The sequence below is a fragment of the Pagrus pagrus genome (genome assembly GCF_965226575.1).
Source record: "Pagrus pagrus genome assembly, chromosome: 17".
NCBI lineage: Eukaryota > Metazoa > Chordata > Actinopteri > Spariformes > Sparidae > Pagrus > Pagrus pagrus.
Genome location: NC_140201.1, coordinates 14930182 through 14958098, shown reverse-complemented (window position 1 = coordinate 14958098; position 27917 = coordinate 14930182). Strand labels below are relative to the sequence as shown.

At 41.7% G+C, this 27917-nt stretch overlaps 1 protein-coding gene across 1 annotated transcript; it reads right to left on the bottom strand.

The window, feature by feature from the left end:
• Nucleotides 1–1077: 1077 nt before the first annotated feature.
• pum1 (pumilio RNA-binding family member 1) lies at nucleotides 1078–26450 on the bottom strand. The gene is given in 24 exon segments (XM_084380098.1): nucleotides 1078–2785; nucleotides 3974–4166; nucleotides 4301–4422; nucleotides 4623–4748; nucleotides 5445–5582; nucleotides 6300–6434; nucleotides 7403–7532; nucleotides 9470–9740; nucleotides 11849–12091; nucleotides 12481–12780; nucleotides 13138–13272; nucleotides 13405–13543; nucleotides 13886–14028; nucleotides 14138–14236; nucleotides 15303–15396; nucleotides 15498–15762; nucleotides 15848–16020; nucleotides 16293–16486; nucleotides 17006–17111; nucleotides 18325–18393; nucleotides 19464–19586; nucleotides 21149–21301; nucleotides 21303–21321; nucleotides 26280–26450. Coding segments are annotated over 24 exon segments (3648 nt in total). The 5' UTR covers nucleotides 26426–26450; the 3' UTR covers nucleotides 1078–2653.
• Nucleotides 26451–27917: the final 1467 nt, after the last annotated feature.

The window sequence follows — 27917 nt, the reverse complement described above, 5'->3', positions numbered from 1 at the left end:
TTTAATATCTGTTTCATAAAACCAAAGTGCCTCCATTGACACCTCTGGTTTCATTATTTAGCCTACATTTTGATATGCAGCACATCTATAAGAGATGAAACGATGCAGGACCCACCTTAACTTTGCAATTAATAACATTACCATGGAGCAGCTGGGTGAACGTGGGCAACTACCCACGAGCCTTGACCCTCAGGCTCAGGATAAACTGTCCACTTCTACCCAGTTGGTAATCCATAAAAGAGCCTATAGGTCTGACTACTGTAGCTCCCTACAACCTTAAGCTTTTCCTGTGGTTCAAAATCACTGCAGGTGCTGCACCCTCACTTCTTTAGGCTTTATTTTTTATCCGCTTTAAAAAGTCAACAAAGCCATGGGATTACTGCCACCAGCAACACACCCAACCTGACTTGTTTGTCTAAATAACATCCTGGCTGTTTCCGCTCAGGCACAGCATGCTCCATACAAAAGCTAGACAGGTTTATTTTATTCTCATGTTTCCCATAAAGATACAACAGAAAGATCGCAAGCAGGATGTTTTGTTAAGACACCTGCTCAGTGTAGTCCGATAGTCCCCTCGGGGTCATTACTCATGACACAAGTATAATCAGAGTAATAACCGTTCGTGTGGGTTTCGTTTTCTCTTGTTCTGTCCTCACACAAAGGCCTTTTACTTTTGCCTTAAGGGATAAAGATGTTCACTTTTGCTTATCCAGTAGTCCTCATGCAAATAATTATCTGGATACATAGTCTTTGCATCAACAGCCACTGTTATTTGTGTCCATGACTGAAACTGGGAGTCATCACTGTTGGCTGCCATTAGTCTGACTATGCCAATTTAAGTTGCCAGCTGAAGAAACTAAAGCGAAAGGAGAAAGATGCCCAGCCCCCATCGGATAGATTTATTTATATGGCTGAAAAAAAACCAGGGCACAGATTGATGTTTTTTTTAAATATATATATATATATATATATATATAAATAAATCACTTAAAATTAGTAAGAAAGACCCCTGTGTCTGCTTTGTCTTTTCACCCTGTGTGAGCGCATACAACACACAATGAAGCACACTTGAGACGGTTAAATTTTCAAAGTTTTTTTGTTCAGTTTGGTTTCAAAATAAAGATCACACAATTGTTTAGAGACAATCTACAACAGGAGTTACAAAAAATAGTTGCCCAGGCAATAAGCATACACAGGTTCTGTTAACTATACACATATGGTTACAGGTGTGCTCGTAGTAAATATACACAAGGCTGCTCCAAATGTACACCGCGCTGTGGCGGGCTGCCTCTCTCACCCAAAAGGACATAGACAGTATGATACAGCACTTACAGCACTAGAGAAATGCCAAAAAACACAAGAATCTCCTCTGTACAATCCATGGGTTTACCCCTCTGAAAACAGTCATGGGGGGGTTTAAATGAGTAAAAGTTATTTCTCCCACCCGGCCAGCATACCCATACACGACACATTTCATGGGGTAAAGCATTCCTATAAAAAGATCTTAAAAAAAAAAGGTCAAAGTAACAAAACCTTCAACATAAACCAGAAGACACCACTAAGTCTAACATAACATGTCCAATTGGGAGTCAGTGGGAGATCGACGTCTTAAGTTAAGCAGTGACAAGATAAAGATAAAACCAAGCGTGGCGAATCTTTGTACAAGTACTACGCTGTATAGAAAGGGCTTTTCAAAACAAAAATTTGATATTACAATTTACAATATACAACAACTCATATGTCACAACCAAGGAGGTGAGAATATACACTGAAATGCACAGGTTTTTTTTTCTAAGATTTTTTTTTTTCAGAGTGAGCTTTTTTTCTTTTTTCTTCTCATACCAAAAAGGGTGGTAAAGCACTTTTACATTACAAGGGTTTACAAATGTACAATTATACAGTCAGAAGTATGTGGTCACTACTAGGATACATTATAGATACAGATTCAACATCAAAAACCAGAAAAACTACAAAGTTTTATATATATATTTATATATATATGCAAAGGTCTACACCAAGTATACACGTTATATTTATAGAAGCAAGACCAGAAAACGAATCTCCCATGCTAAATGATCTGTCTGCTGGTTAGCTGATGGCGTGTGTGTGTGTTTGTGTGTATTCGTCTATGATTCTGTGAAGTCAGACAAATTAAATACTCGTTCCATCTCATAGTGGTAAATAGCTAGGATGGGAGGAGGGGGGCAGGGGGACACTAGGATTGTGTGTGCAGCAGTAGCAAAAAGTGAAATGATTTTTGAGTTCATCAGAAAAGAGGAAACCAAAGGAAAACAAATAAAAGAAGGAGGAGGGAGTGAAGCGATGAGTGGAACAGGGCTCACCTCTCTCCACTCCCTGCCCTCCCTTCCCCAGTTCAGAAGGCCCGGACTCGGGTGGGGGAGGGGGCAACGAAATCAGAAAAAAAAAACTAAGGCTGCCTGTAGTAACAGGCTCCTCCCGAGAGGCTGTCAACGGTCCTCGGCGAGTAGGATTTGGAGGGGGAAGTGGGCACGATGCCCTCTGAAAGGCCTGACAGGGACAGGAGGGTGGGGCTGGTAGACATGACAACTTTAAGGGGGTGAGGTGGAGGGTGGGGGAGGGGAGGATAAAGGTGGTAGACATTATTTCAGGCTGGAGGGGAAGGGGAGTCGTTTCACATGATGCCGTTAGGAGGGCCGCAGAGAGGACCCAGGTCGACGCCATTCTTCATATAGTACTTCTCCAGCTTGGCCAGGATGTGTTTTCCATACGTGTACTTCCTCAGGGTGGAAATGTGGGGCCGGATCTGTACGAAGACAAACACACATGTTGTACACGTTCACAATGAAGAGAGACACATCCTTACTGGTGGAGCAATTTCAAACAACCACAAGAAAAATCTTGATTGTTTTAACGTCAACCCCAACACCCATTTATCTAAAAATCAATGTTCACTTGTGCTTGTGTCAGCTTCTGTGTTGTTGCCTAGGGAACCACTCACACCAGCAACCTGCTAAAAAGATTTATTGATGTGCAGGTGAATGAAGGGTTAGGGCTGATGGGTCGATGGAGAGTTGTCTTTATACCCTTCAGGGATATTTAAGGTTGACAAGATGATGCTGAATCATTTAGTCATTCAAAACAAAATTCATCAAATACTTTGTGATAATCTGTGTTTAAAGTTGTTTCCCATTTAGTGGTGTTTTCTTTATAATGTGAAATTGCTTTCCAGCCCATTTTGTCATCATTACAATTTATAAACAGTACATCTGTTTGTTGGAGAGTCAAAGTAAGCCATTTTTTTTTTAAAAGGTCTAGTGTCCAGTGCATTAAGGGGGATTTAGGGGCAGAAATGGAAAATAATATTCATAGTTACCACATAGTTAGACCACACACCAAGGTGAACTGCTAAAGCTATCGTACTGCAACTCTCAATATAATGCGCAATATCGCTTTACACTGTTCAAAAGCATTTACAATACCACTTTTACAATATCGGATGAAATATAACCTTTTATTATGTCAATATGATTGTATATACTACCTGTTCCATTTGAGTATTTATTGTAATTTATTTATCCTAAATAAATCTTATTTTTATTGTTATTCCATTTGGCACTGATCAGCATTTACTCCTTTTACAGTTTTTTGTGTAAGTCTATTGTGGCATTTGTATTTTATTATCATTATTATGTTACTGTATTTTTGAGCATTCTCTGGCACAAGAATGCCCTTGTGGATAAATACATCTTTATCTTGCAAGTATAGTCTTTTAATTGCTGTTAAAACATTCAGAATAAGATTGATATGCAACACTGCATGCCTCAAAGCGCCTCTCTTCTTCAACCAGTATCACCCAGTGTGTCACTTCTGTCTGGTGAGAGATTTCTATTCATGCCAGCTTATAATTAATTCTAGTAAAAAGTACGAACCACCCTCCATTAACCCAGTATTTTGATGGGATGCATACACCGACACTCTTCTTTCCACCTACCTTGTGCATTACGATCTTGCGCTGGGTGGGCTCGGCCACATCGATCATCTTCTGCACCACGTAGTTGGCGTACTGGTCCTTCATCATGGTGTATAAGGCACTGTGGGGGCCCTCAGTCAGGCTGCACACCTCGTCTATCAGCACTGCCCGCTCCGCCCGTGATGCGTGGGTCACACACTTTTCCACCACATTACTAAAGAAAGGATGGGAGGGGTTAGCATGAAGACACATTGGAAAGAAGGAAAGTGAAATTCGAAAGAAAAGCCTTTTCCATAGAAGAAGGGAAGATAAGACAGACCTTGTGTGTGTGTTTGCTCTGGAATTTACCTGGCAAACTTGTGCTGGCTGAGTCCCAGCACATTGCCTCTGATCTCCGCCACTATCTTGCTCTTATCCTCAGCTCTGCCATGCTCCAAAACGTGCTGGATGACATAGTTGCCATATTGGTCCTAAATAAAACAAACCGGAGAGACACTTTAACTAAAACGTGAGAACACCAGCTGGCGTTTCTGACGTCACATCAAACACGCAGCCAACTTCAAAAATCTGGACTGAGAGAAGCTTTATTTAAGCCAACACGAGGTGTCATTATCCTGAAAAACATAACCGGAGGAAAGCAAATGACAGCTAGTGTGTGTGTGTATGTTACCTGCACAAGCTGCTCTGTGTGTTGATGGAGCTCCTCTAGTATAGGCAGCGTCTGTTCAGGAAGGCAGTGTTCGAGAATGCGCTGGATGACTCTGCAGCCGTAAGGGTGAGTGGAGAGGGCAAAGACCTGAGAGACAAACATAATTGCACATCTTTACTTATTCATCACATACGCCAAGTGCGGCTGGAGCTCAGTGAGCAGAGCAAAACACCAATTTACCTCTGCTCAGACACTAAAGGTGCAGAAAGTCCCTTGGATTACAGATGATCATAGGCATGCTTTCACACTCGCAGCCCACCCCCGCGGGGAAGGTGAGAGCAGATTCCTGACATGCTTACAGCTACACAAGCAAATCTGAGCCACCGAGTCAAAAACATGTAGTTAGACAACATGCAAATGTTTGAGAGGCAAAAGATTCAGGCGCCAGTAAGAATCTAATGTCAGAGTGACTCTTCAAAACTGAAACCTTTAATCTGTATCTAACAAAAGGCGCTTGCATAAACACACAAAATGTTTCTTTTAACACCTTATGCTAATGTAACATTTAGCTGGTGGATAGAAGATGGCTGTTGCCACTGGGCTGAGGTTTCTGTTGCCATGGAAACGTACCCTGTCCCTGGGAAGGACTCAGTACGTGAGTCGACGTACTTTGGCGGTGACAATATGCTCGGTGCCTCAAGGCAGCGACAGTGTATGAGTGCACACAAGTATGTGTGTGTGGATGTCAGCCAAGCACCGGCAGGCTTCAGTGATTGACTGTGGAAAGTGTGTGTGTGTGTGTGTGTGTGTGTGTGTGTGTCCTCTCACACAGCGGGAACCCACCTGTCCCTTAAAGGCGTCTATGATGAAGTGCAGTGCGTGAGGCTGGACACACTCGATACACTTCTGCACCACGTGGTTACCATTCTGGTCCTTCACACACTTCAACACATGGCCGTCCAGCTCGCGCACCATCTCGCTCTGCAGGGAGGAGGAGGAGGAGGAGGAGGACAGAGTCGGAGGAAGAGGGAGAATGTGGAGAGGGACATGTAATTGTTTGTGAGAAGTCAAATATTGCCTGAAAGCATTTTCCAACCTCTCCTTCATTTTTCACAGTGGCTCACAGCCCAACAAATAACACTGGGCTTTGAACAGTTGCCCTGGAGAAATCTACTGAGGTCCATTAAGGAGAGATGGATACCTTTCCCCCTCTCTCTCACAGACACACACTTGCTTTACTTTTCCTCCAAAACCACTGAATTTAAGCAAAATGATTTCCTGTTGATATTCAGCTAGACTTATCTCACCACCTGCAGTTCAACATTTGCATATAAACTGTGGTATCATTAGCCTCATTCATCGTTGATGATAGAGTGCCTGCAAGGAACCTGCTGCTACACGAGGCAGCTCCAACATAAAACCCATAATGTAAATGAAAAATGCCATTTCAGCGTGAGGAGTGTACCTCTATCAATGTAGCATTCTGCTACATAAACAGAAATTAGCGATCCATGAGCAATGTATTCTCATTTGAGATTGAATTATGAGCACATGGATAGTAGAAGTGCTTTGAAATTGGAAGGCTTAAAAAAAAAAAAATCCTTTAAACATTTTAATTAAGGTCATTTAAGTGCAAAGGTGCAGTCTGTTTCCACTGTTTATAATTCCATACAGTGCAATGAGAACCAGTGTACTTACAATGACCTGCTGATCGGAGGGGATGAACTCCAGAGCTTTCTGAATGACCCTGCAGCCGTACATCTGCAGGGCCAGTGACAGCACATGACCTCGGATCCTCTCTGCCAGAGCCAGCTTCTGGTCCAGGCTGCCAAACTGAAACACACAAACATACATGATAAGCCTGCAAACAGTCCAACTCATTTAATGACTCAATACCATGCACATTACACACTCTCACAGGCCAGAAACCACATAAAAACTAGGGCGCCATTACAGGAAATTGCCCTTACTGCGTGTCCCATCTTAAGTTTCAAAGGTAGGAAAAATCTTCCGATTACAGAAGCAATTCCTAAACTCACGGCCGTGTCATATCCTATCTCAGAACTTGTATGCTATCTTAAGGAATCCTAACTAGAACTCCAAACTTGATCTGCAATCAGCACTCGTCCTGTCATGCCTTTATCTGTGTTTTGGATGTGTGCAAGACTGTCTGTATCCATGACAACAGCTGTCAAAATCCACTTATCACTGGCTAGCTAGCTTGCTATAATGGAAAAAAAGACAGGCTTTCAAATTTTGGCTCTGATGAGACTAAGGCATTAATCATCTCAATGGAGGAGAAGATACTAATACATGGTCCAGGAAATTCAAAGCAAACATGCTGATATCGGTGTTAGCCTCTCCGACAGGCTAAAATCCATGTAAGCTTCTTCAAAAGTTACAGTTCGAGTATTCTTTCAAATCTCTATTTTAGTATCCATGTTGCTCTCCATTTTAGTTGTCATTGCAATACAGACCCACGACAGTGTTGCTGCTATTCTTGGCAGTTATTTTGAATTTAGGACGGAGACTATATGCCATCTTAATCTACAATTCGTAACTTTGGAAAACTCTTTAGTTAGGACGGTTCTTAAATACACTTAGAAATCATGTTTCTGTAACACAAAGACGTCATGTCATGTCAAATGTCATTCTAAACTGAAATAAGAATGGATATCAGACTTAGGCGGCTTCTGTAATGAGGCCCAAGATGCAGTAGAAGAGAAACACAGACTGAAATGTTCCAATGAATTCAATCTTGGAGACTCAGATCCAGTTCTGCACACTTTGATGATACACACCTCAAAGAACTTCTGGATGACATAATTTCCAAAGACATCCACCATGAGCTGGTAGGCCGCCTGTAGTATCTCACTGAAGACAAGCTGGCGCTCCGCTGAACTGGCTCGCTCCAATTTCAACTGGATAAACCTTTAAGAGACAGAGGATAAGCATTATATTAACAGATATATTTTATATTGAGTTCCATACCGCTGTACTTTGTTTTGTTTTTCTTCATTTTCGTTTGCAATATACAAAAGCCTCATGAGAAAGTATACCGCCTGCTCTCCTAAAACCCACTTAGTATATAAAGGGGATTTACAAAGTTTGGATGAACCTGAAGACAAAGACAAATAAACACATCAGACAGAGACAGAGCAATAAAGTAAAACAGATGTACAAAGACAGAGGGAGAGAGAGCTGATCCTATATCTTTAACCTGAGGGAACAGTCAGACAAAAGGAGATGAAACTCAAGAGTGTAGAACAGACAAGGAGAACAAACCAAGTAGCCTGTGAGGTATAGTGATGGATGCCAGGCAAAAAGCAAGAGATAAAAACGGAGAGTGATGTTGAAGAGGCTGAGGAAAGAATATGTCTGGAATCTGCAGACTGGACGTCATGTTGTATTAATAGATCATTTCAGTGGTACAGTCTGCATCCGTTTTAACCCAGACAGACCAAGAAACCAGGAGCCCAGTCAGGGTTTGTTCCGTTATCAATACAAATACTGTGTGCAGCGTCGGAAATATAGCTGTCACATTCACTGGTTAGATTCTAGTTTATATTGAGAATGAACCTGAAATATGACAGTATGGTCCAGTCAGTGGAGGACATGTCCTGAGGGCTGTAACTTTGAAACATTAGAAAATCAAGCCTGCTCTTCAGTGTTGAAGATAAGAAGAAATATGAGCTTTGATCCACCAGTCCACAGTGAACTTGAGCCGGGGTTATTTACACAGAGTCAGGGATGTTTGAGACAAAAGTTAACACATTGTGAGTGAACTCTGGTGAAATCTCAAGTTGTCAAACTGAAAAATGGTGATCCTATCTCTCACTCAGACATCAAAGAGTTGTGACAACTGACAGTCTGCACCAAATTTCTGAAATGTCAGAAATAAAAGGCATTCTACCCTTTTTGGAGGAGCTTCAACAAGAGTGAGAAAATAGCTCAAGTGACATTTCAGCTTAAGCTTGGAGCAGAACAAATCTGACCAGAATCCCTGCATTGCAAACTGGGGATGTCTAGTTTAAAATAGAGTGGTGTAGTTTGTTGTCCTAAAACCCAGAAATCAGCTAGCATTTTTGCACATCCGACTTCCCTCATCTCAAAAGTTCTGCGGTGACCAAAGGCTTGAGATATTTACCCCCCTTTTCCCTACGAAAATGATGTAATACGTCATTAAATGTCCCAAAATTTAATTATGAAGCACTTGCTTATGAAGCAACAGCGGTTGCTAACAAGTGGCTAAATGAGACTACAGAAGTTGTCAGGGACATTAAACGTCATCACATTGAACACAAAGACTTATCTACTCACAACTCACTTAGTTGCAAATATTCTTTTACTTTACAACTTGTAGATTCATAAATTTATAGAAAACGTGTATAGTAGTTATGTAGTAAGACGCTTAGTGGTGGTGACGTTTAAGTCATGCGATTGCAATGTAGTCTTTTATAGCCGTACATTATTTTTATTTATTATTTTTACTTTTTATTTCTAGCGATTTATTTTACGCTTCGAAAAACAAAAAAGTGGCGTCAATCTGTGAAGATTTTCTTGCTGAACAAAATGTGTAAGTATCATAAACTTGTGTTTGTCACAGAGCTTTTTTTTGGCCGATCTCTAATCTACCAAGCATTCATCGTATCATCTGATTTTCTTAGAAAACGTATCTTATACAGGCTGACAGAGATTACAAACAAGATTTTATGAGAGCTACTTTGCACTGGTAGACATGAATCTGCAAGACCACAGTTATCTCACAGGTAGCAGGCTTGGCTGTCAAATCAGGATATCATGTTTCATCATGTCATGTTAGTGTTTATTTGTGCTGTGTATTCTAGGTTGAAGTGATATTTGCGTACCTGCTCCCGTGCTGGTCCTGGCTGAATTCCATGATGTGGCCAGCGATGTCTCTAAGCTGCAGGTTGGGGTAGCGGTTGTTCCTGAAGTCCTCCAGCAGGCGGCTCCTGCCTGATGGCATCACATCCGACATGCCGTAACGTAGCCGTGACGAAGGGAACAGCTGGCTGCTGGGTGAAAAGAGGGAAGAGCCTGAGCTGGCGGCACTGCGGTACTTGGCCTCCGCTCCTGGGGCTGCAGAGATGAAACGCCCGCTGCCATTGGTCAGGCCTCCTGTTGGGTCAGAGAGAAGAGGGACGGGATTGTCAGAAATTATACTGTTCAAGAAAAGCTCCAGGATCCGAGGAAATCTTTATTTCAGCTTAATCTGTATTTAAAAAATTGAATGTCAATCTTTTTCTTCTCATATACACATACAAATATCTAGAGTGTTGCAGATATGTAGATCTTATCGCGGCAAAAAAAACAAAACAAGCCAAATGTTTAAATTAGCTTTTTCTTAGTTTGCCAGGGTTGTCAGCAGTCAACGATACTTGGGTGAGTCATCATGGATTATTTTTTCAGGGCTGACACTGATTATTAATAAGCCAGGAGACCAATGATGGATATACATTTACAGGAAAGATAAAAATGAAAATAAATGTAAAAAGTCGATAATAACAATAGAATGTGACAATTTACTAAAGTGCTGTATCCTTGTACAAATTCAAGGTACTTTGCTTCAGTATTTCCATTTTCTGCTACTTAATACTTAAACTCTACTTGAGTTAATTGATAACTTTAGCTACTAGTAACTTTGCAAATTCAGATTTTTCAGTGCTGATCGGCTATTACTAGTAACATCCGATAGTGATGTTGACATTGAGCCAACAAAGTGGTGACCACCAACAGAAAAAGGATCCTGCATAGGAGCCAAAGTGCTGCATTTTTTATGTATATATCCTATGTAATCAGACACAAATAACTCTGATACTGATAAATTAAAAAATGCTGAATATCGTCCCCAATAATCGGTCCAGCCCCAATTTCTTTTTTTTAACTGATGACATGGCAACACTCAATTTTGGACACAGTATCATGAAAATCATATCAGAACTTTGCAGCACAGAAGCATGGCACTGGATGGCAGCATTGCCCAAAAAGATTAAGGCAGCCTACACCAAGAAAAAGTTACTGTGTACACCGAAAATATGACAATCAAGTAGACCACAGAAAAATTAACAACTCTACGATTCAGTCCTAACATAAACTTAAGTATTCTTCAGTTTATTCAACCTCATTTGACTGATGTTTAAATGTTAATGACATTGACTCTTAACAATGCATTTACAATCAAATGTTATTAAAGTACAGAAAACTTAAGTATTTGCCACAGCCTGGTTCAGATGATTGTTGGCCATTCGTGGAATCTGACACCAGCTTTACACTGCTCTCATTGCACCAACACAGAAGTAGGCATACAGCTAGCAATGAAGACAACAAAACCTGAACAAATAAGTTAAACCTTTGAGAATGGTTTGGACTGTACTGTACAACAGCATGGTAGCAAATATTCCAATTAGTGTCTGAGCCATGACATCCTCAACTAAACTCTGTGCAGTTTCCTCCCTTCAAAAGCTGCCATTTCATGCATTTCTTATCTGTATAATATGACACCCCTAAAGTGTTGAAAACTGCAAACGCTTGGTAATCCATCACAGTCATTACAAAGCCTCGACTTGGCTCCGTCATCTTGTTGATTGTTGTTTCATCACACTTTTGAGCGTTTTTGGTACACCTCACCCTGCCAACTGCCAATCATGGGAAACACACAGGAAGTAAGAAAAGTCTCAGCCAGCAATCAATCCCTCAAAACAAGCTGTATTACAAATTCGCTGTCACATTTTTGTCGTGTAGTTTAGGAAAATCTAAACCGGAGCAGCAGCTGATTTGAGCCAAGTAGGACACGTTTAGCAGCACTATTTTAAAAACAATAAATGGTAGTGTATACTTACATACATGTTACATTACAATATAAAAGTAGATATGTGAGCATTCTTCGCTATAAAACTACACTGCTCTGGTCACCAATAAATGTCCTGTTTAGGCCTCGTATTCAAAAACACCAGCTAATGTAAAAACCTAGATCGGTCTGTGTGTGAAGCTTCAATAAAGAGTTTTTGATCACAATCAACTAATCGGTGCAGTAAATAATACCAATCTATAGTCGTCTTCGCTGGCATATTGTGGCACATAAAAATAGCTCTAGCTCTGATTTGGCGAATGAGCATCAGCACCAATTTCCACAAAATCACAAAGAAGCTATTCAAGTTTCATTGCTGTAAAACACAACACACTCGATGAAATTGGTAATCTCAGTCGTTTAAATCAAACGCACGTACCGAGATTAAGGTTGGACGAGGAGCTGTGATTGGAAAGGGAAGGTGGGGGTGTGAGGGAATGGGAGGGGCCCTGGTTGGGGAGAGGCATGCCCACGGGGCCCGGGGAAGGACTGAAGCCCAAGGTGCCGTTATAGAAGCCTCCGTGACCGATCGGGGTGAGGCTAGAGGGCGTGCGTTTGTACAGCTCGTTGTTGCCTGTCAGGGAGTCCCGCCTTGAGCCGCTGCCACCACTCGAGTTGGCCACTAGGTGGAGACAGACAAATTAGATCATGAAAATGTTAATTTTGAATTAGGGTTTATATACAGCTTAGTAAGATTCACACTTTTCGAAAAACCTTCAAGACACCTCAATGAAACATTTGTTTTTATCATGATTATTTAATGATAAATTTATGACAAGGTGATCATTCGAATCAGGTGTGCTGGAGCGGCGAAACATCTAAAACATGCAGGGCAGGTAGCACCCAAAGCCAAGACTGAAACACGATTTTATGTTGAAAGTCCAGCATTTTTCATGGATTGTAATTTAATTCCAATATTCTTTGCCTTGACATCGTCAAATGAAGCATTTTCCAAACTTTCAACACTTTATACGAACCCAATAAAACTATGTGGGAATGGTGTATTCCTACCTGCAGTTCCAAAGCCTCCCAGTGTGGCCCCCAGCGTGGCCCCTAGGGAGGAGGAGGTGGGCTGGCTGAAGCCCAGGGAGGCAGAACCTGGTCCAGGCTGGCCGGAGCCTTGTGAGAAAAGAGAGGAGCTCTGGGAGGAGGAGCTGAGGGAGGAGGATCCGTAAAAGGAGCTCCCTCCCAGAGCGCCACCAGGGCCACCCTGCTGCTGAGGCTGTTGGGACGTCATGGCACGAAATGGACCGTTGGCCCCACCGCCCAGACCACCGTTGGCACCACCGGCGGAGGCTGCTGCTGCTGCAACTGGAGGATGACAAACAAGAATGATTTCACAGGTTTAATCTGAGTAAACAGCCATATAAAGTCATACTAAATTAATACAATTGAAACCAGAGCCACAAAGCCTCTTGGGAGAGCATTTCTTTCCACTAACCATTCTTTACATCATATTGACAGCAGTGTAAAAATTCACATAAACAACACTTAATCCTGGGAACAAAAACATTGAAGGTACAGCCTCATAATCGCTTAATTAAATGTTCTGGATGAATGGGACATTCAGAAGATGTTTTTAAAGACCACAACATGCAATCTTTTGTTTTGTGTGCGACATCGTTCATTATTCCGTCTGTTCGGTCTTCAGTGCATTTGCCATCTTACCTGCTTGTGCTGCGGAAGGAGATATGATGACAGAGGCAGGGGCCATTAGGCGGACAGGGCCACTCCTGGCTCCAGTGTTGACCACCAGGGCTCCTGTCTGATCGTAGTAGGCTGCAGGGGCGAGGACTGGGTAGCCTGAGAAGCACAGACGAATATTCAGCATTTCAACATAAGTTTTGAGGAACGCCTTTTTGTGAAACTGTGCTGTCATCGCAAATGTGACTGGGTTTGTTGGGATTTTTGCTGGTGAATGAGCATCATACGCACCAGGGACTCCTGCTGCTAACCCCTGTCCAAAGGCAAGGGCTGAGTTGACTGCTGCTGCTGCAACCAGCTGGTCATTCTGCTGACCCTGTTGACCTTGGCTGGGGGTCAAAGGTCGCTGGTTGCCCCCAGCACGCATCACCTTCACAAACAAAGAAAAACAAGACGCATTTGTTATCCGTCACTGTCTGACAAACAAATGGTTGCATGTTATAAATTGCCAGGATAAGAGCACATTCCTTAAGTTAGCATTAGCATATATGATCAAATGTAAAGAGTAAATAATCAGCAGGTAAATGAAACATTTCCCACTGACTGGTTTATATTCTACACAGGCTACGATCAGATTTCTGCTCAGAGATCCAAGTAGAGCAGCAGTAAGACTGAAGGCACGTTTCAGCTGGCACCTAAGTAGCGCTCTGACAGAAACATCTTGAGCCAGTGCCCATCAGCATGCTAGTTTTTTGGCGAGCAGCCGACTGACCTGCTGTTGGTTCTGCTGGCCCTGGTTTGCCGCCTGCTGATTGGCCGAGTTGTTGGCTGCAGCCGCCTGCTGCTGGAAGAGGTTGGCAGGGTAGACCCCCCAGGGGGTCACACCGTAGTACTGGGGAGGCATCACTGCCGGTCCTGGACACAAATAAACAGGTGAGATGGTACAAATGTGTGAGTTTATGTGTCTCCTTACTGTAGAAAATTAATTAACAGGAAGAAGCTCAGGGTCCACATCAAAACACACCGAGTGTAGCTGCTGCTGCTAGTCCAGCTGCGTAGGGGTCTGTCCCTGGTGGAGCAGCACTGATGATGTAAGGATTGGGCACAAAAGCTGGGGCCAGACCTGGGGAACACATGGAGGGAAAAGGTGAAACAGGGCCTGAAGGTTTTACATAACACATGGAACCAATTCATAGAAACACTCTACAGTAAAGCTTCAGCACACAGATAATAATCAATAAAACAGAGCCCTCCAGATCTGCTGAACTGATCACAATGAAAGACTCTTTATGCTTGTTCAGCAGTTCTTGCCTTTGAGTAAACCTGAAAAACGTCAACCCTGAATTAATTAGTAAACGTGGGACTACAACAACATGGTTTTTGGAACTCACTGGAATGATCAACAAACATATGACATTCCTGCAAATAAAATTACGGGCCTTATGGGACAGTTTAGGTCATACTCTTTGTTTCTTTTCTTTACCTCCAAAAAATGGAAGTAAACACGAGTCCCGTGTGCAATCATGTCATTACACTTTCCATTATGTTGTAAAGCTGTGTATATTGATGTACAGTTTTGATCCAATCAATACAAAACTAGCGAGTAAAATGTTATGGATCAAAAGGAATTATAGCAAAGGCTACAGAAATAACACCTATCGTGTAAAAAAAAAGAAAAAAAAGAAGAAGAGGTAGAATTTCCTTTAATCTGTGTCAGTTAAGAGCACACAAGCGAAAAAATGTGCCAAATAAAATGTACAAAAAAAAAAAAAGTCAAATAACATAAGTAGGGCTGGGATGGGGGGTCGATTCTTAGATGCATTTCGATTCTCTCCTCTCTTGATGCAGAAAGTCATGGTAAGACCATGTTAACATTATAATCACCTTTTATAATTCTGTAACACCAAGCTGTACATTCCTTACAGCCAAAGCAAATGTGATGAAACAGAGGATGCAAAACGTGTGCATTGTGTTTATGTTTTAAGCTGGGCTACTTCTTGAGTGTTGCTGGGGATAGCTGGGCATGTGCAAGAATAATGAAAGTAAATTAATCTGATTGTTTTAATTAGGATCATTAGAAATATGCTATGTTTTAAAAGAGGCAAATAGTCTGACAGTGAAAAAAGAAAGCGCGCACACACACACACACACACACACACACACACACACACTCTCACAGTCTCTCTTACCAATGTGAGGCTGCTGTGCTGCTGCCAAGGCGTACTGCTGTTGCTGGGCTGCTGTTAACTGCTGCACTGCTAGGGCGTTGTTTCTCTGAAACAGCTGCAAACAGCATGACAGGTGAATGAAATTTCAATGCCATTTGAGCTGCGTCTCAGAGAGCTAATGACAAATGCTCATGACTCGCTGCATGTTGCTCTTACCTGCTGCTGGTTGGTGTAATCAAATAAGCCCACAGTGGGCGCAGAGTCCATCTGCATCTGGGAGTTGTAGTCAAACTGAAGCGGCTCCATCACAGACTCCATGGGGTCCATGGTGACACCACCTTGTTCCACGCCAGAGAAGTCCTCAGGAGGTTTGGGGCCTCCACCACCTCCCAGGGGTGTCAGGCCCTCGGCCCCTACACCCCCGGGACCACCGAGCAGGTCACCCTCAGGGCCAGGGGCTGGCATGTTGCCTTGGGGACGACTGCAGAGGTGAGACAGCAGGAGAAACGCTGTTAGTAAAGCGAGAAGCATTTCAAGTTGTAAGCCTGTGTCATGTTGAGTCCTACCCAAACTCTTTGACGTCGACGTCGAGGCCGTTCTGCACAGGCAGCCCGTTGGGGTTGATGACGTCACCGATCACATCAGCTTCACCTTCTGTCAACTCTTTCAATTTCTCTCCCTCAAATGTTGCCTTCGGTTTCTCCCTCTTCTCCTCCTCCACCTCTCCATCCCTCTGCCCCTGTATGATGGAGAGAGACAAGAAATGACTGATACTGTGGAAAAAAACCTGAAATATAGAGGTGCTGATAACTTGCCAGTGACAGAGGTAAAGAGTAGGGAGGACAGACTGACATGGACAAGGTGAAAGAAATGTTGTCATCTGACAATCTCTGTCTGACAGAGGTCAAAAAAAGAAACGCATTGATGCAGAAGAGAATGAAAGTTATCAAAGAGGATATGAGCCTAACTAACACTGATGGACAGAGAGAGAGAGCAGACTTCAGGACTTACGTAGGGTCCTTTTCGGAGGCAGGAATCCAGTTTGTCGGCCGGCGAGGAGGAAAGGACATACTCCACCATGCTAACTCCCAGCCCTCCACTCTCAGACCGTGGGGACATCACCGAGCCCACCCCAACTTCACCGCCGCCATGGAAGCCCTGCCCTGGCCGGCGGGACACCATGATTGGCTGAGACACTGAGTGATCTGACATGAGAGGAACAGGGACTGTTAAATAACGATTATATATTTGTTCCTTAAACACTTCGGGCATGAATGTGATCCAACACATAAGCACCATTAACAGATAATATTGTTGCAATATGTATCAGCTGCTGCAGTGTTGCAAATCTTATCATCCCAACATGCTTTTTTTTTTTTTTACGAGATGCATTTCAGTCAGAACAAATGTATGCATCACTGTCCCCACAAATCTGACCTGATGAGGGGTGTACCAGACTGATTCTGAAATGAAGGAATATTTCTTTTACAGAAATAACTGCATTGTGTTGATAAGATACACCAGAAATCTCAAATCTCATCATCTGAGAGAACATAAGGGTGAATTCAAGTTGACATCAGCTTTTGATTCCTACAGGAATATAAATATACAACACCAGACAGCATTTGTTCTGGTAGTTTGTGGATGTACTTGAGAAAAAATGTTTCACAAAAGCTCCTGTCTGCCACCTTATTACACACATCTAAAAACAGATGGATTTATACCTGAGGCACCCCATGCACTGTCCCTCCACTGGTCCAGAAAGATCCCTTTTGGTCCATCCTTCCCAGAGTCGTCTGTCTCCCAGAATTTCTTACCAGTTAGCAGCTGCTACAAAGACACAATGAAGAGGAGACAGGGGGAAAGGCAAGGTTAAACATGGTTATACAGATATTTCAAGCACATAGAAGAATGGGAAAAATAAAACAAGCATCATAAGTGAATAGTTTGTATAACTGAGCATGTGAGCAGAAAGATCCTTAAATCTTACGAACCTTCAGAATGTCTTTAACATTTATTTTGGCTTTTTGTGCGCGTGCTATGCTATTTCCAGTAATGCATGCATGTTTTGGAAGTACTTTGACCCCTGACTGCAACCCAGACAAACAAGCACAGGCCACTCTAGCTAGATGAGCGGAGCAAAAACAAAATAACACAACCACACAATTGAAGCCAGTGTCTGAGAGCAACCATACAACAATTAGGGCTTGTTAATTGTACTTAAAAATGTCAGTCATTTTGAATAGTAGTTCTAAGTGTTTGGACTTACTCTGAGCAGCTCATTGTGTTTCATATCAGACCTCTATTCAAATCTCTTCACTTTCTATTAGTCTATTACAGTCTTTTCTCGCTATAAAAAGACCTTGTCTGATCAGTGTCTTCTGGCAACAGGAAACAACTCCTGCTTACACATGGACTTAAAATCCGTTTGAACCGATCGGCCTGTAACATGTTAATACATCATTATAGATGTATTACAGTCGATGGCAACCAAACAAAATTAATTCAAAACAAATGTACATCAGCACCATGTTCAACGAGCCAAAACTAATTGCGGGCACTGGTCCAACATTAACAGAATTACTGAGTATAGACTCTTTAATAAACAGCCAGTCAAACCGACTCAAATGAAAAAGCGTCTCTGCTCAGTCTCTTCTCATCTTTCAGAGCTTTTCATTTGGGAGGAACAATGCCAACACAAGTCCACACTACTTTTGGCTCAAAGGCCTTTCACTGAGCCACTGATCCATTTATTTTTCCCTGGATTTCCTGTTATTCAAGTTTGAGCAATCCATCATGTGTCCATTCAGCCAGGTGCAAAATACAGGGCAGCCATTTTCATGTCAAGTGTTGACATGTCGCATCCAACCTCTCCAAATCCAGTGAGTTAAATCCAAAGTTTAAGTATAAAAAATGTTTCCACATGCTGTAAGTAACCACAGCTCAAATGCTCCAATGTCAGAAGGTATTAAGCTACATGGTCACAGAAGTCACCTTCATATCGACCATAAGTGACCCTGAGTCCCCCACCCTGATGTCTCACCTCTCCCATGGCGCGTCCCTCCAGAGCCAGAGCCTGAAAGTCATGGTTCAGCTCGTCCATGGACCGCACCTGCAGACAGAGAACCCAGTGAGACATGGAAGAATGAAGTAATGTCTCTTATACTCAATGTATAAACATTAACCAAACTTTAATTACTCATGTTAATAAGTAATTACCTTCTGAATAGTTTTTCCTCGAACATTACAGAAGGCCACACTTAAATAGAATGTTTTTTAAGACTATAATCACTAATTATCTAAGATCTTAACTGATGTTATTTCAGCTGGTAAGCACAACAACATAAAACAGAAAGATATTCGAACGGAGCCTGGCTTAAAAACCAGGGAGGCTGAGTGAACCATTCACAGCTTAATGCTATTTTCTTGTTAGCTTAGCATCCTAAAGTACATCATGGCTAATTTCTCTTCAAATTAAACAGCTGTAAAATGTTGACGGTCAGACATACAGATTATAACTTCAAAATTAACTCCACCTGTCTGTTGGACACCATGTCTTACTACAACTACGGTGGGCGTAGAGAAGCAAAAGTTGCTCCAAAGGTGAAGGGTTTATCAATACCTTTATTAATAGCAGAATAATGGGCGACATTTTGTGGTGGCGACACTGAATCCTTCTTACCTCAAATTTACTGTGTATTATAAAGAAATACACATTACTTAATCTTCTCTGGTGTCCAACAGGACATAGTGAATCCTGTCTTCATTTAAGTTTCTTGCTTTAGTTGTTTTGCAGAATAAACAGAAAGCAACGTTCTGTTTGTCTCCCATTTTTTTGTCTTCTCTTTTTGCTGATCCACATAATGACCTGATCTGTGACTGAAAACTGCAGGTTTCTGATCTGTTGCACCCCTGGTACTTTGTGTCTGCTTTCCATCATTAAATGGCCACTAAAACTCTTATTTTGAAAATTATACCTGAAACTATACGTCTACAGCATGGTGTTATGGTTACACAAGAATCAATTTAAAGAATGAAGTTTTCTGTGTACAAATGTTTCTTTACACTTAGTCACTCAGTACAAGCAAACAGTAGTACGTGATATAATACAATAACAGCATCAGTGGTGCAATAGCATGTTATCACTTGTGCAACACTAACACGTCACACACACACACACACCTGGCTGTCATGGATGTTGTCTCCAGTGGGCCAGCGATGTTTGCCGGGCTGTTCACCGTGCTGTCGCTGGAAGAAATAGTCTACCATGGCATCATCCTGGGAACGTCCAGCACCCGCCACACCCTAGAGACACACACGCACACACAAGCAGACATGCATATTATCCTGGAATTACTGTCAACAGTAACAAGCAGAGTGTGTCTGAGCAACAACTTAATTGTAGGTAAAGCAAGGATTTGGAAGTTTTCACTAATGTTTGAGAGGGCTGATTTTAAAAGAGAAAATGACAAACTTGAGCATGATTGCATTCAAATACACGTGGAACATACGAAAAAACATCAATATAATATAACTGAGTGGCCAAATACATGAACTATGTACTGTAGAATCATCAAGGAATCATCATGCAAATACCACAACACACCAAAATAAAATTATTTAATTTTTTAAACAAGATGACTCCACAGCTTGTGTGCTGCTACAAGAAAGCCCATTCTTTAGTTTTCTTAGCAGAGAACCTGGGATGGATACTAGTTTAACAGAGATATTAATTAAAATAATGAATCTGCTGGGACATTTAAGCACAGGTGGAAATAATCAGAGGTTTTCTGCAGGGATATTAAAAATAACTCCTTCTTGTAAATTCCTCAATCTTATGACCACACGTTAAGGAGAATTTTTCATATGATCATATGATATGAAAAATTCATCACAGTATTGGAGTTTGACGTATTTAAGGCCACATCCTGTCTTTACTAACATCCAGATAGGAGGATGCATTTCATTTCAATGACAAAGCCTACGTCGACTTCCTCTCTTACTCATTTTTGAGGGTAAACACAAAATTCCCCACAAGACACAGTCATCAAAGAATCAGTCAACATGTACTGGAAAGAGCTAGGCTTGGTCATTTGCTGTACACGCAAAGCATGCAATAGGACAAGTAACCAAGGAGTCCTTTAATCAGACTTAATTGTTACCTATCAAATGTACTGGACTGTTTTCAGGATTAGTCATTTAAAATGCCAACTTCTTTATCAAAAGGGAACATTTTAGGACACACTGCCGCCCAACTAGCAGCAATTTTCATTGACCTTTTTTCAGTTCATCAATGACAAGAGATATTCACAAGTGACCAGAATCAAACAGGTCCAGCTTTTTTTCAGATATGGAAAAATGATATGATATTGCACAAATGCAGTTGACCAATTTCAATATTAATAGAGTCCATCTGATTTACTCCTCTTTATTAGTGCTGTCACAATTTACTTGTAAACCATAATGCTGCCAAGAAGCGCATTTAAATGATATGGGAGGCTCTTCCAGCTCAATCTGATGATTAGCATTTCCCATATCGATTATGCTAGCTAGACAACAACAAACAACCTGCTGAAGTTGTTGGCAGTTATTTTCTATTGTTGTGATATGCAGCAATGGGCCGCAGGTCAGACTCGAACCTGGGCCGTTGCAGCTTGGACAAGGCCTCTGTACATGGATTGCACACTCAACCAACTGAGCTACTGGGGCGCCCCATACAGCTTTTTAAGAGCATAATAAAGATTTAAGACTTTGTACAAACCCCCTCTGCAGCCACATATTTGCAGAGAGATGTTCCTTATTGACAGATGTTTGTCCATGAATGAATGAACAACCTATGCAAAAGGTGTCAAGGTGGTGGGTTTTACCTGCTGGCTCGGGGGTGTGGCCTGAGGGGTCTGCCCAGTTGGAGGGGCATGTCCTCCGCTGCTCAGCACCACGGGCATGCTGGGAGATGTAGTTCTATGGTGGGGGCTGAATGAATCCTGCCAGAGCACTGCTTTCCTCTTCAACACACACACACTGCTCATTCCACCACAGCCTGTCCAGAGAGAAATACATCAGTCATATGCAAACAGTGGCATATACCTGCTCAATACATTAAAGTAACAAAATGTTTGATAAGCTGTGACAAGTCCAACACAGAATTTACTCATTCAGGATGGAGACCATATGCTCAGTTGCCAGTCAATTAGGCTCACCTACTTAAAACTAATGCAGTCTAATATAAATCATCTACAATGAATCTGCTCCATGTATAGAGAGGCCATATGTACAGTAGTTAATGACAAGACAAATATTTTTCTGATCCCATTTGAATTGTGCCAAGAATTACACATACGATGTATGTTAATTTACAAGAATTATTCAACTTGGGAAAGTAACAGTTTGTCATAAAACGAATGAAATATAGGACTGTGGTGATATCAAGTAGAAAGACTACATGCAACAAAACCCTGTAGTCGGTCCTGCATATTAGCTAGCTCATAAAACCACCAACTCCCCTCTCACATAACTTCAGCTAATAATATGGCCAGATTTTCTTTCACTTTTTTTCATACTTTTTCCTGTGCCAAGGTGACAGCCATGTTGGTGACATGTATTGAGCAACACAATGTAGTACACCGAGCTGTTTTACATGAAACTAAATGGTACCTTCCTAACTTCACAACAGACTGCAGAACTATCTTTTAAATAGACAAACATCATATGTGTAATTTGTGGCACAATTCAAACAGGATCAAAAACTTATTTGTCTCTCCACATCAACTACTTTACTTATTTGTTTAAAATAAGGTCCAATGTGGCACACCAGAGGGGTTGGGACCTCTCCTCTAAATGAGAACAGACAAAATACTAGTCAGCACCACAAAGTACATTAAACAAAAGATCTCTTAGATCAAGATCATGAACATTGTCACCTTTGTAGGATTTATTGCAGGGCTGTGGTATTATTGACTGCATGAGTTTTGCATAAGTTTAGATCAACTTAGCTTAAAGGATGCAGATGTACAAATGTCTTTATACACAATAACACAGGCACTGAAAACTTTTTTTTTTAAATCCCTGTCGCAGTCAGATGGCTTATACTGCACGAGTTAATTTCTACAACAAAATCATGACAAAGACAAACAATTATTGTGTTCTACAACTCTACTTCATAAAATGAAGTTGTGACAGCAGATAAATTACGGGGTGAAACAAATGGATCATCTAAGTGTTTTCCTATTCTGAGTGGTTTATGATCATAGTTCACAGTCAGTGTTGCTCTTCAATATAATCAGTCCAACATGAATGAAAATGTTAGCACTGTGTATTCTCATGCAAATGGAGCCAATAAGTCATCTCAGAATAGAAATAGCCTCCCACATTTGACAACTTCGGGCCACACCAGCGATGCAAAAAAAATCTCTCAACAATGTTGTAGCTTGAACTGGATTTAATGTCGAACTTCACTCGGTTCCCAGTTCATCTGCTACATGTAAAATATCTATGAAGCACTACATTAAAAACCCACATTTATCAAGGTTAATATGTGTCTATTATTTTGTCCATCAACCTCACATTACATCAGTGAGGGTAGACTAATTATTAGAAACACAGCTCAGAATAATAAAACCCTAACCATAAAAGTTGAAACAACACCTCAAACACCCCAAAATAGGTTGACTCTCTCATAAGCTTTAGGGAGGTTTACCTAATAAAAGATGTTGCCTCTCAGCTGGGTATATCCAAAACTACCATAGTAGTTGTAGAAGTGTCAAAATCAGGTTTATTACCAAGTATGTTTGCACAAACGAGGGATTTGCCTTGGAGTTTGGTGCATAACAATAAACATAGCGAGTACAAAAAATATTAATAAGATCAAAAGCAAGAACTGCAAGTCAAGAAAGATAAATAGAAAACTGGCATTATGAAAAACTGAAAGCTGTACAGTTTTTAGTAGGAAAGACTACAGATATGTTCACTACAGCAGTGCTTACTGAAAATGGTCTGTTTTGTCAAATTAACTGATGTAATGTCTAATTTGATTGTAGAACTGCATCATTCAGCCACACAGGACTAATAAAATAGATGTTTTTTGTAAATATCAAACTAATCAGTTTATTCTTTCTAAAGAACTGAGGTTGCATATGATTGTAAATTGCAGGCATTAAAGGGACTGCACTTTCATTAATACAGCAGGTCTAACATTTTTGGAGTCATTAAAGCTACTTAACTGCTGATAATCAGAACATGAGAGCTGGGATCAACAGTTACATGATATACTGTAAACTTTACTGCACAATTAACGGTAATATCAAAATCGCAACATGGCCAAGTGCAATATTCAAATTACAGAATCGGCCATTTTTTGGTTGAACAAACCCTCTATTATCCTTTCACAAAATATTATGTCCTGGCAGACACGAAAATTGATGCAACCTTGAAAACTTAAGGTTGTTTTTCATTCTTCCAGCTAGAATGGCACCCCATAGAGTGTATACCTCTGTCAAGGTCCAACAGTCTCCGTTATTCGCATCAATTGTACTCTTACAGAAACCAGCCACCTGGATACACCTGTTTCGGTGTCAAGGTCCATGCATTATACCCTGAGAAATTAATGACAACGTCCAAACGCCTATTTCGCAATGAAAATATTCCTGGATCTGTCACTTTATCTAGATCCAAACCAAAAGTTAACAGGGTCTATTCTATGATGGGACCCTGTGCACCTCAATCCATGTAGCACAGCATATCTTAAACAGTATACCACAGGAGCCCTAGTCACCTCAACATGATTTTGATGGGGTTATAAAAAAGTGTGATGCAAAAGTGAATTGTTCTCACCAACTGTAAAACATATCGCTATTATATCTACCAAAATAATTGCAATATGATTTTTTTTTTTTACCATATTGTGCAGTCCTACTTGACTTCCTGTGTGACTGGAATCAAACATAACAGTTCAAGGCCATAGACATTACAGTTACCCAGACTACGATCTCATAAAATAACTTCCATTTTAAGCACCTACATGACTGAGACACTTATCAAAGTGCTCTGCATATTGGTCACAATGTTGTTCCCCTTCTCTGGCAAAGGGGGGTCTATCCACAGAAATGTAGTTGTTATGAAAACCTGTACAAGTATGACTTTAGCCAAGTTGCACATCACTGCTACTGTTACAGCTTGTATGTCACACCAACACAAGAGTGCATACTCAACCCAGTTTATTAGGGACACACAGCCAAAACGAATGCAGTCCCGCAATAAATTCTATCTTCACGAAGGTTATAATGTTTAGGTTTGTTGAAATTGTGTTAATTCAACTTTGAGGTCATTTTGGAGGCTGTTGATCTGCATTATACCGAGAGGTGTCTCTAATATTTTGTCAGACCCAATTATAACAGTGAGGGTAGACCAATCATTAGCAACACAATGGAGCATCACAAGCTACTTCTTCCAAAATGCCCATGAAGTTGAATCTCTCTAAAACAAGATTAACTGTTCCTGACTGTAATAGCCTGCGTTACTTTAAGCTATGTGAACTGTGTGAATGGGAACATTTTAAATTACATTAGCAAGCTTGCACAAGGGATGTTATTGACTTTATTTGCCAAGAAATGAAGACAAACTATTGGTCCTTATGTTGCAATGGTCAGATGGGCCCTGTCATTTACCCGAGGTTTAAGGTTGGTGGGCAGATCCTTATTGTGTGAACCCAAGGAAAATGCTTTGTGCATGGACCAATCTGTGTGGTGGTCGTGGTCAACATCGGGCACAACAAGCTCTGTGGTTTTTCAGCAGTCGGAGGGATGTAATTTGTATTTTACAACCTCTCCTTATCCAACAGGCTCTAATCTGTGTTAAAATTACCAGTTTCACATTAGTGTCCCTACAGGCCATGAGGAAATTACAAGCACTTCTTTTTACACTGAGCCATATACAGTAATTAACTTTGCCATAGTGTGACACCACGAGTCTTCAAATGCATGCAGCCTTCTCTCAAGCCTGCTGAAACCACCGTGCAACACACCTCCTCCATAAAGACAAAAACCACGAGCTGACCGGCTCAGCAGTCCCAAAAGATAAAAACAAACCAGCCTGCCAAGTGATCATTCACATATGTGCTCATGTGTTTGTTTTCCTGCTGCACTCTTCATTCAGCTACTGTTAGCTCTTTATTCCTGTGCTACAGCTCGAAATGAGGTAGAGAAACACCCGGAAATCCACAACACTGTGGCCATTCCCCAAAGCGAGGCGCACACGGCTTGTTATGCTACAAGTTTAACTTGTAGCACACGGAAACAGGAACTGGCTTCCATAACCTAACTGGGTTAATCATTATTCAATACCGGGGATCAATCCACCGCATACCGGGTACAGACAGGGGTGTGACAATACTAGCAGGCAACCTGCAGCTAGCATGAGATAACGTTAGGTGTCTCAACACAGACCAAACATTTCCCTCCTGCCAGACATGACACATCAAAACGAAGGGAAATGTGTGGAAGCTTCGTGAAAAGGGTCGTCATGAAGTACCGGGGGGTTTCATTTTCATGCATCCGCGTCCACTCACGCCAGTCTCGGATCTGTTATGGAGGGTTCACTGCCCATGTCTCCCAACAATAACACGGCCTCCCGACACAAGCACAGCCCGGGCGAACCGGTGGCCAAAGACGGGCTCCACACAATGTTTTTAACAGCGGCAGCCTTCCCCTAACATCGACATTTTCTAATTAATTAACACCTGGGGGGTCTCTACCTGTCTGCCGACCTTGCAACCCCACAGGTCCCCGTGACGCGGATGCTAACAAAGGCCCGAGAGCTGTCTGGAGCGGAAGACCGACACAACGGGAGGAAGGAGGCGAGCAGCAGAAAGGGAGGCAGCCGCTTCAGCCTCGCGAAATACTCCTCTTTAGCCCCTCTAACTGCCGCCATTGCGACAATACCCGCACCGATGCGTCACTAAGCAATGCCCCGTGCTACCGCGACCGGAGAGGAGGTGATACTCACCGGCGGAGAGGGTGGATGGTCGCGGATTTCTGCCCCAGTTTCTCTCTGACACCCCAGGCTTTCACTCCGACAACATGGCGGCTCGACGGAGGAGCAGGCGAGAGCGCTGCATGACGGGAAGGGATGAGAGAGAGCGTGCGGTTCATTGCGCCAACCGGGAGGGGAGGGAGGGCCGAGGCGGACCGGTCTCTTTGTTATGTGTGTGTAGTCTATTTGTATTGTAGGCTGTATTTATAATGGATTTTGTTTTGACTTCATTCATATTATTTGTTAATGGTGTATAAAAATAACTTTTCCTGAAATATATTCACTGTACGGCTGTTTGTTGTCGCCACAAAATAAAAGTACAAAAAAATAAAAAAATAAAAAAATATTAAGAGACAATAGAAATATCAAAACAAAAATGTATTTATATTCAATCACATGACATTAGTGGTATTTACAGTAGAAAGCACTGTAAAATATGATGTAATTATCTTCTGTTATGTGGGGATATTACGTGATCTGTACACAATGTTCCGGGGTCTCTACGGTAACGGGGTGCTTGGCATCCCTGGCACCGTGCTGCGCAGCACCGTCAGCGAGTGTGTGTCTGCGGGACGCTCCGCTACACCTCCGGAATGTAAGTGGACGGTGTGAAAAGAGGAGCGTGTGGCCCAAATGACAAAAATCCCCCTTCGGCTTAGTGGAAATGTGCCAGTCGCGACCCCGAGGCTGCAGACTGGAGCAGAGACTGAACCTTAACCGGGGTGTGGATGACGTAATGCCTCTACACTGTGGCAGCCCTTGAAAAAAAAAACGACATATGATAATCATATGGATATTTATAGGATATGGGAGGCTGCTTAACATGTCTGTGTGGTCTAGTCATGTTGGAGCACATAGCCTGTAGCGTGCCTACGAGGTCATATTTTATGCTTATATAAAAGCTGTGACAAGGTCTGTTTTAACACCATTGTTCAAATAATAGTCACAAATCTGCTTTATCCTGTTTCTCATGCACAATGTGCTGTTATTTTCAGTATTTTATTGGTTGTATTGTGTTCATTGTGATAGATATAACAAATTAATTTGTCACAAATTACTAATAAACAACCGCATAACAATTTTTACATATGATACCTACTGTTTTTTAAAATGAACAGGAACAGGACACTCCCACACAGAGTTTAAACGCCTGCAACTCCCCTCCAGTTAGTTAGAACTGAAGAAGCTTCTTGGATGAGAGGTCAGACGTCTCCTGGATGACTGATAACCTTCATCATGATGAACAGGAAGCAACTTTATGATGTTGATTTTGAAAATACATTATCATAGAATATCAGATTAATACCATGAAAACTAGAATGGCTCTCCACCAAGGTCCAACAGTCCCCTATAATTCAATCAAATAAATATCAAATAAACATTTAAATCCGCCTTAATCCGGATTTTTATTTGTACTCACTCATAGATACCAGCCACCTATGTATGCCTGATTCTTTTCATCGAGATCCATGCTTTTTTTCCCTCAGAAATTCACGAAAATGTAAAAGAAAAACGTCTTATCTGCAATGTTAAAGAAAGTGAGAAGAAATTCCTGGATCTGTCCCTTAATCCAGATCCAACCCAAAAGTTAATGGGGTCTATTCTGGGCTG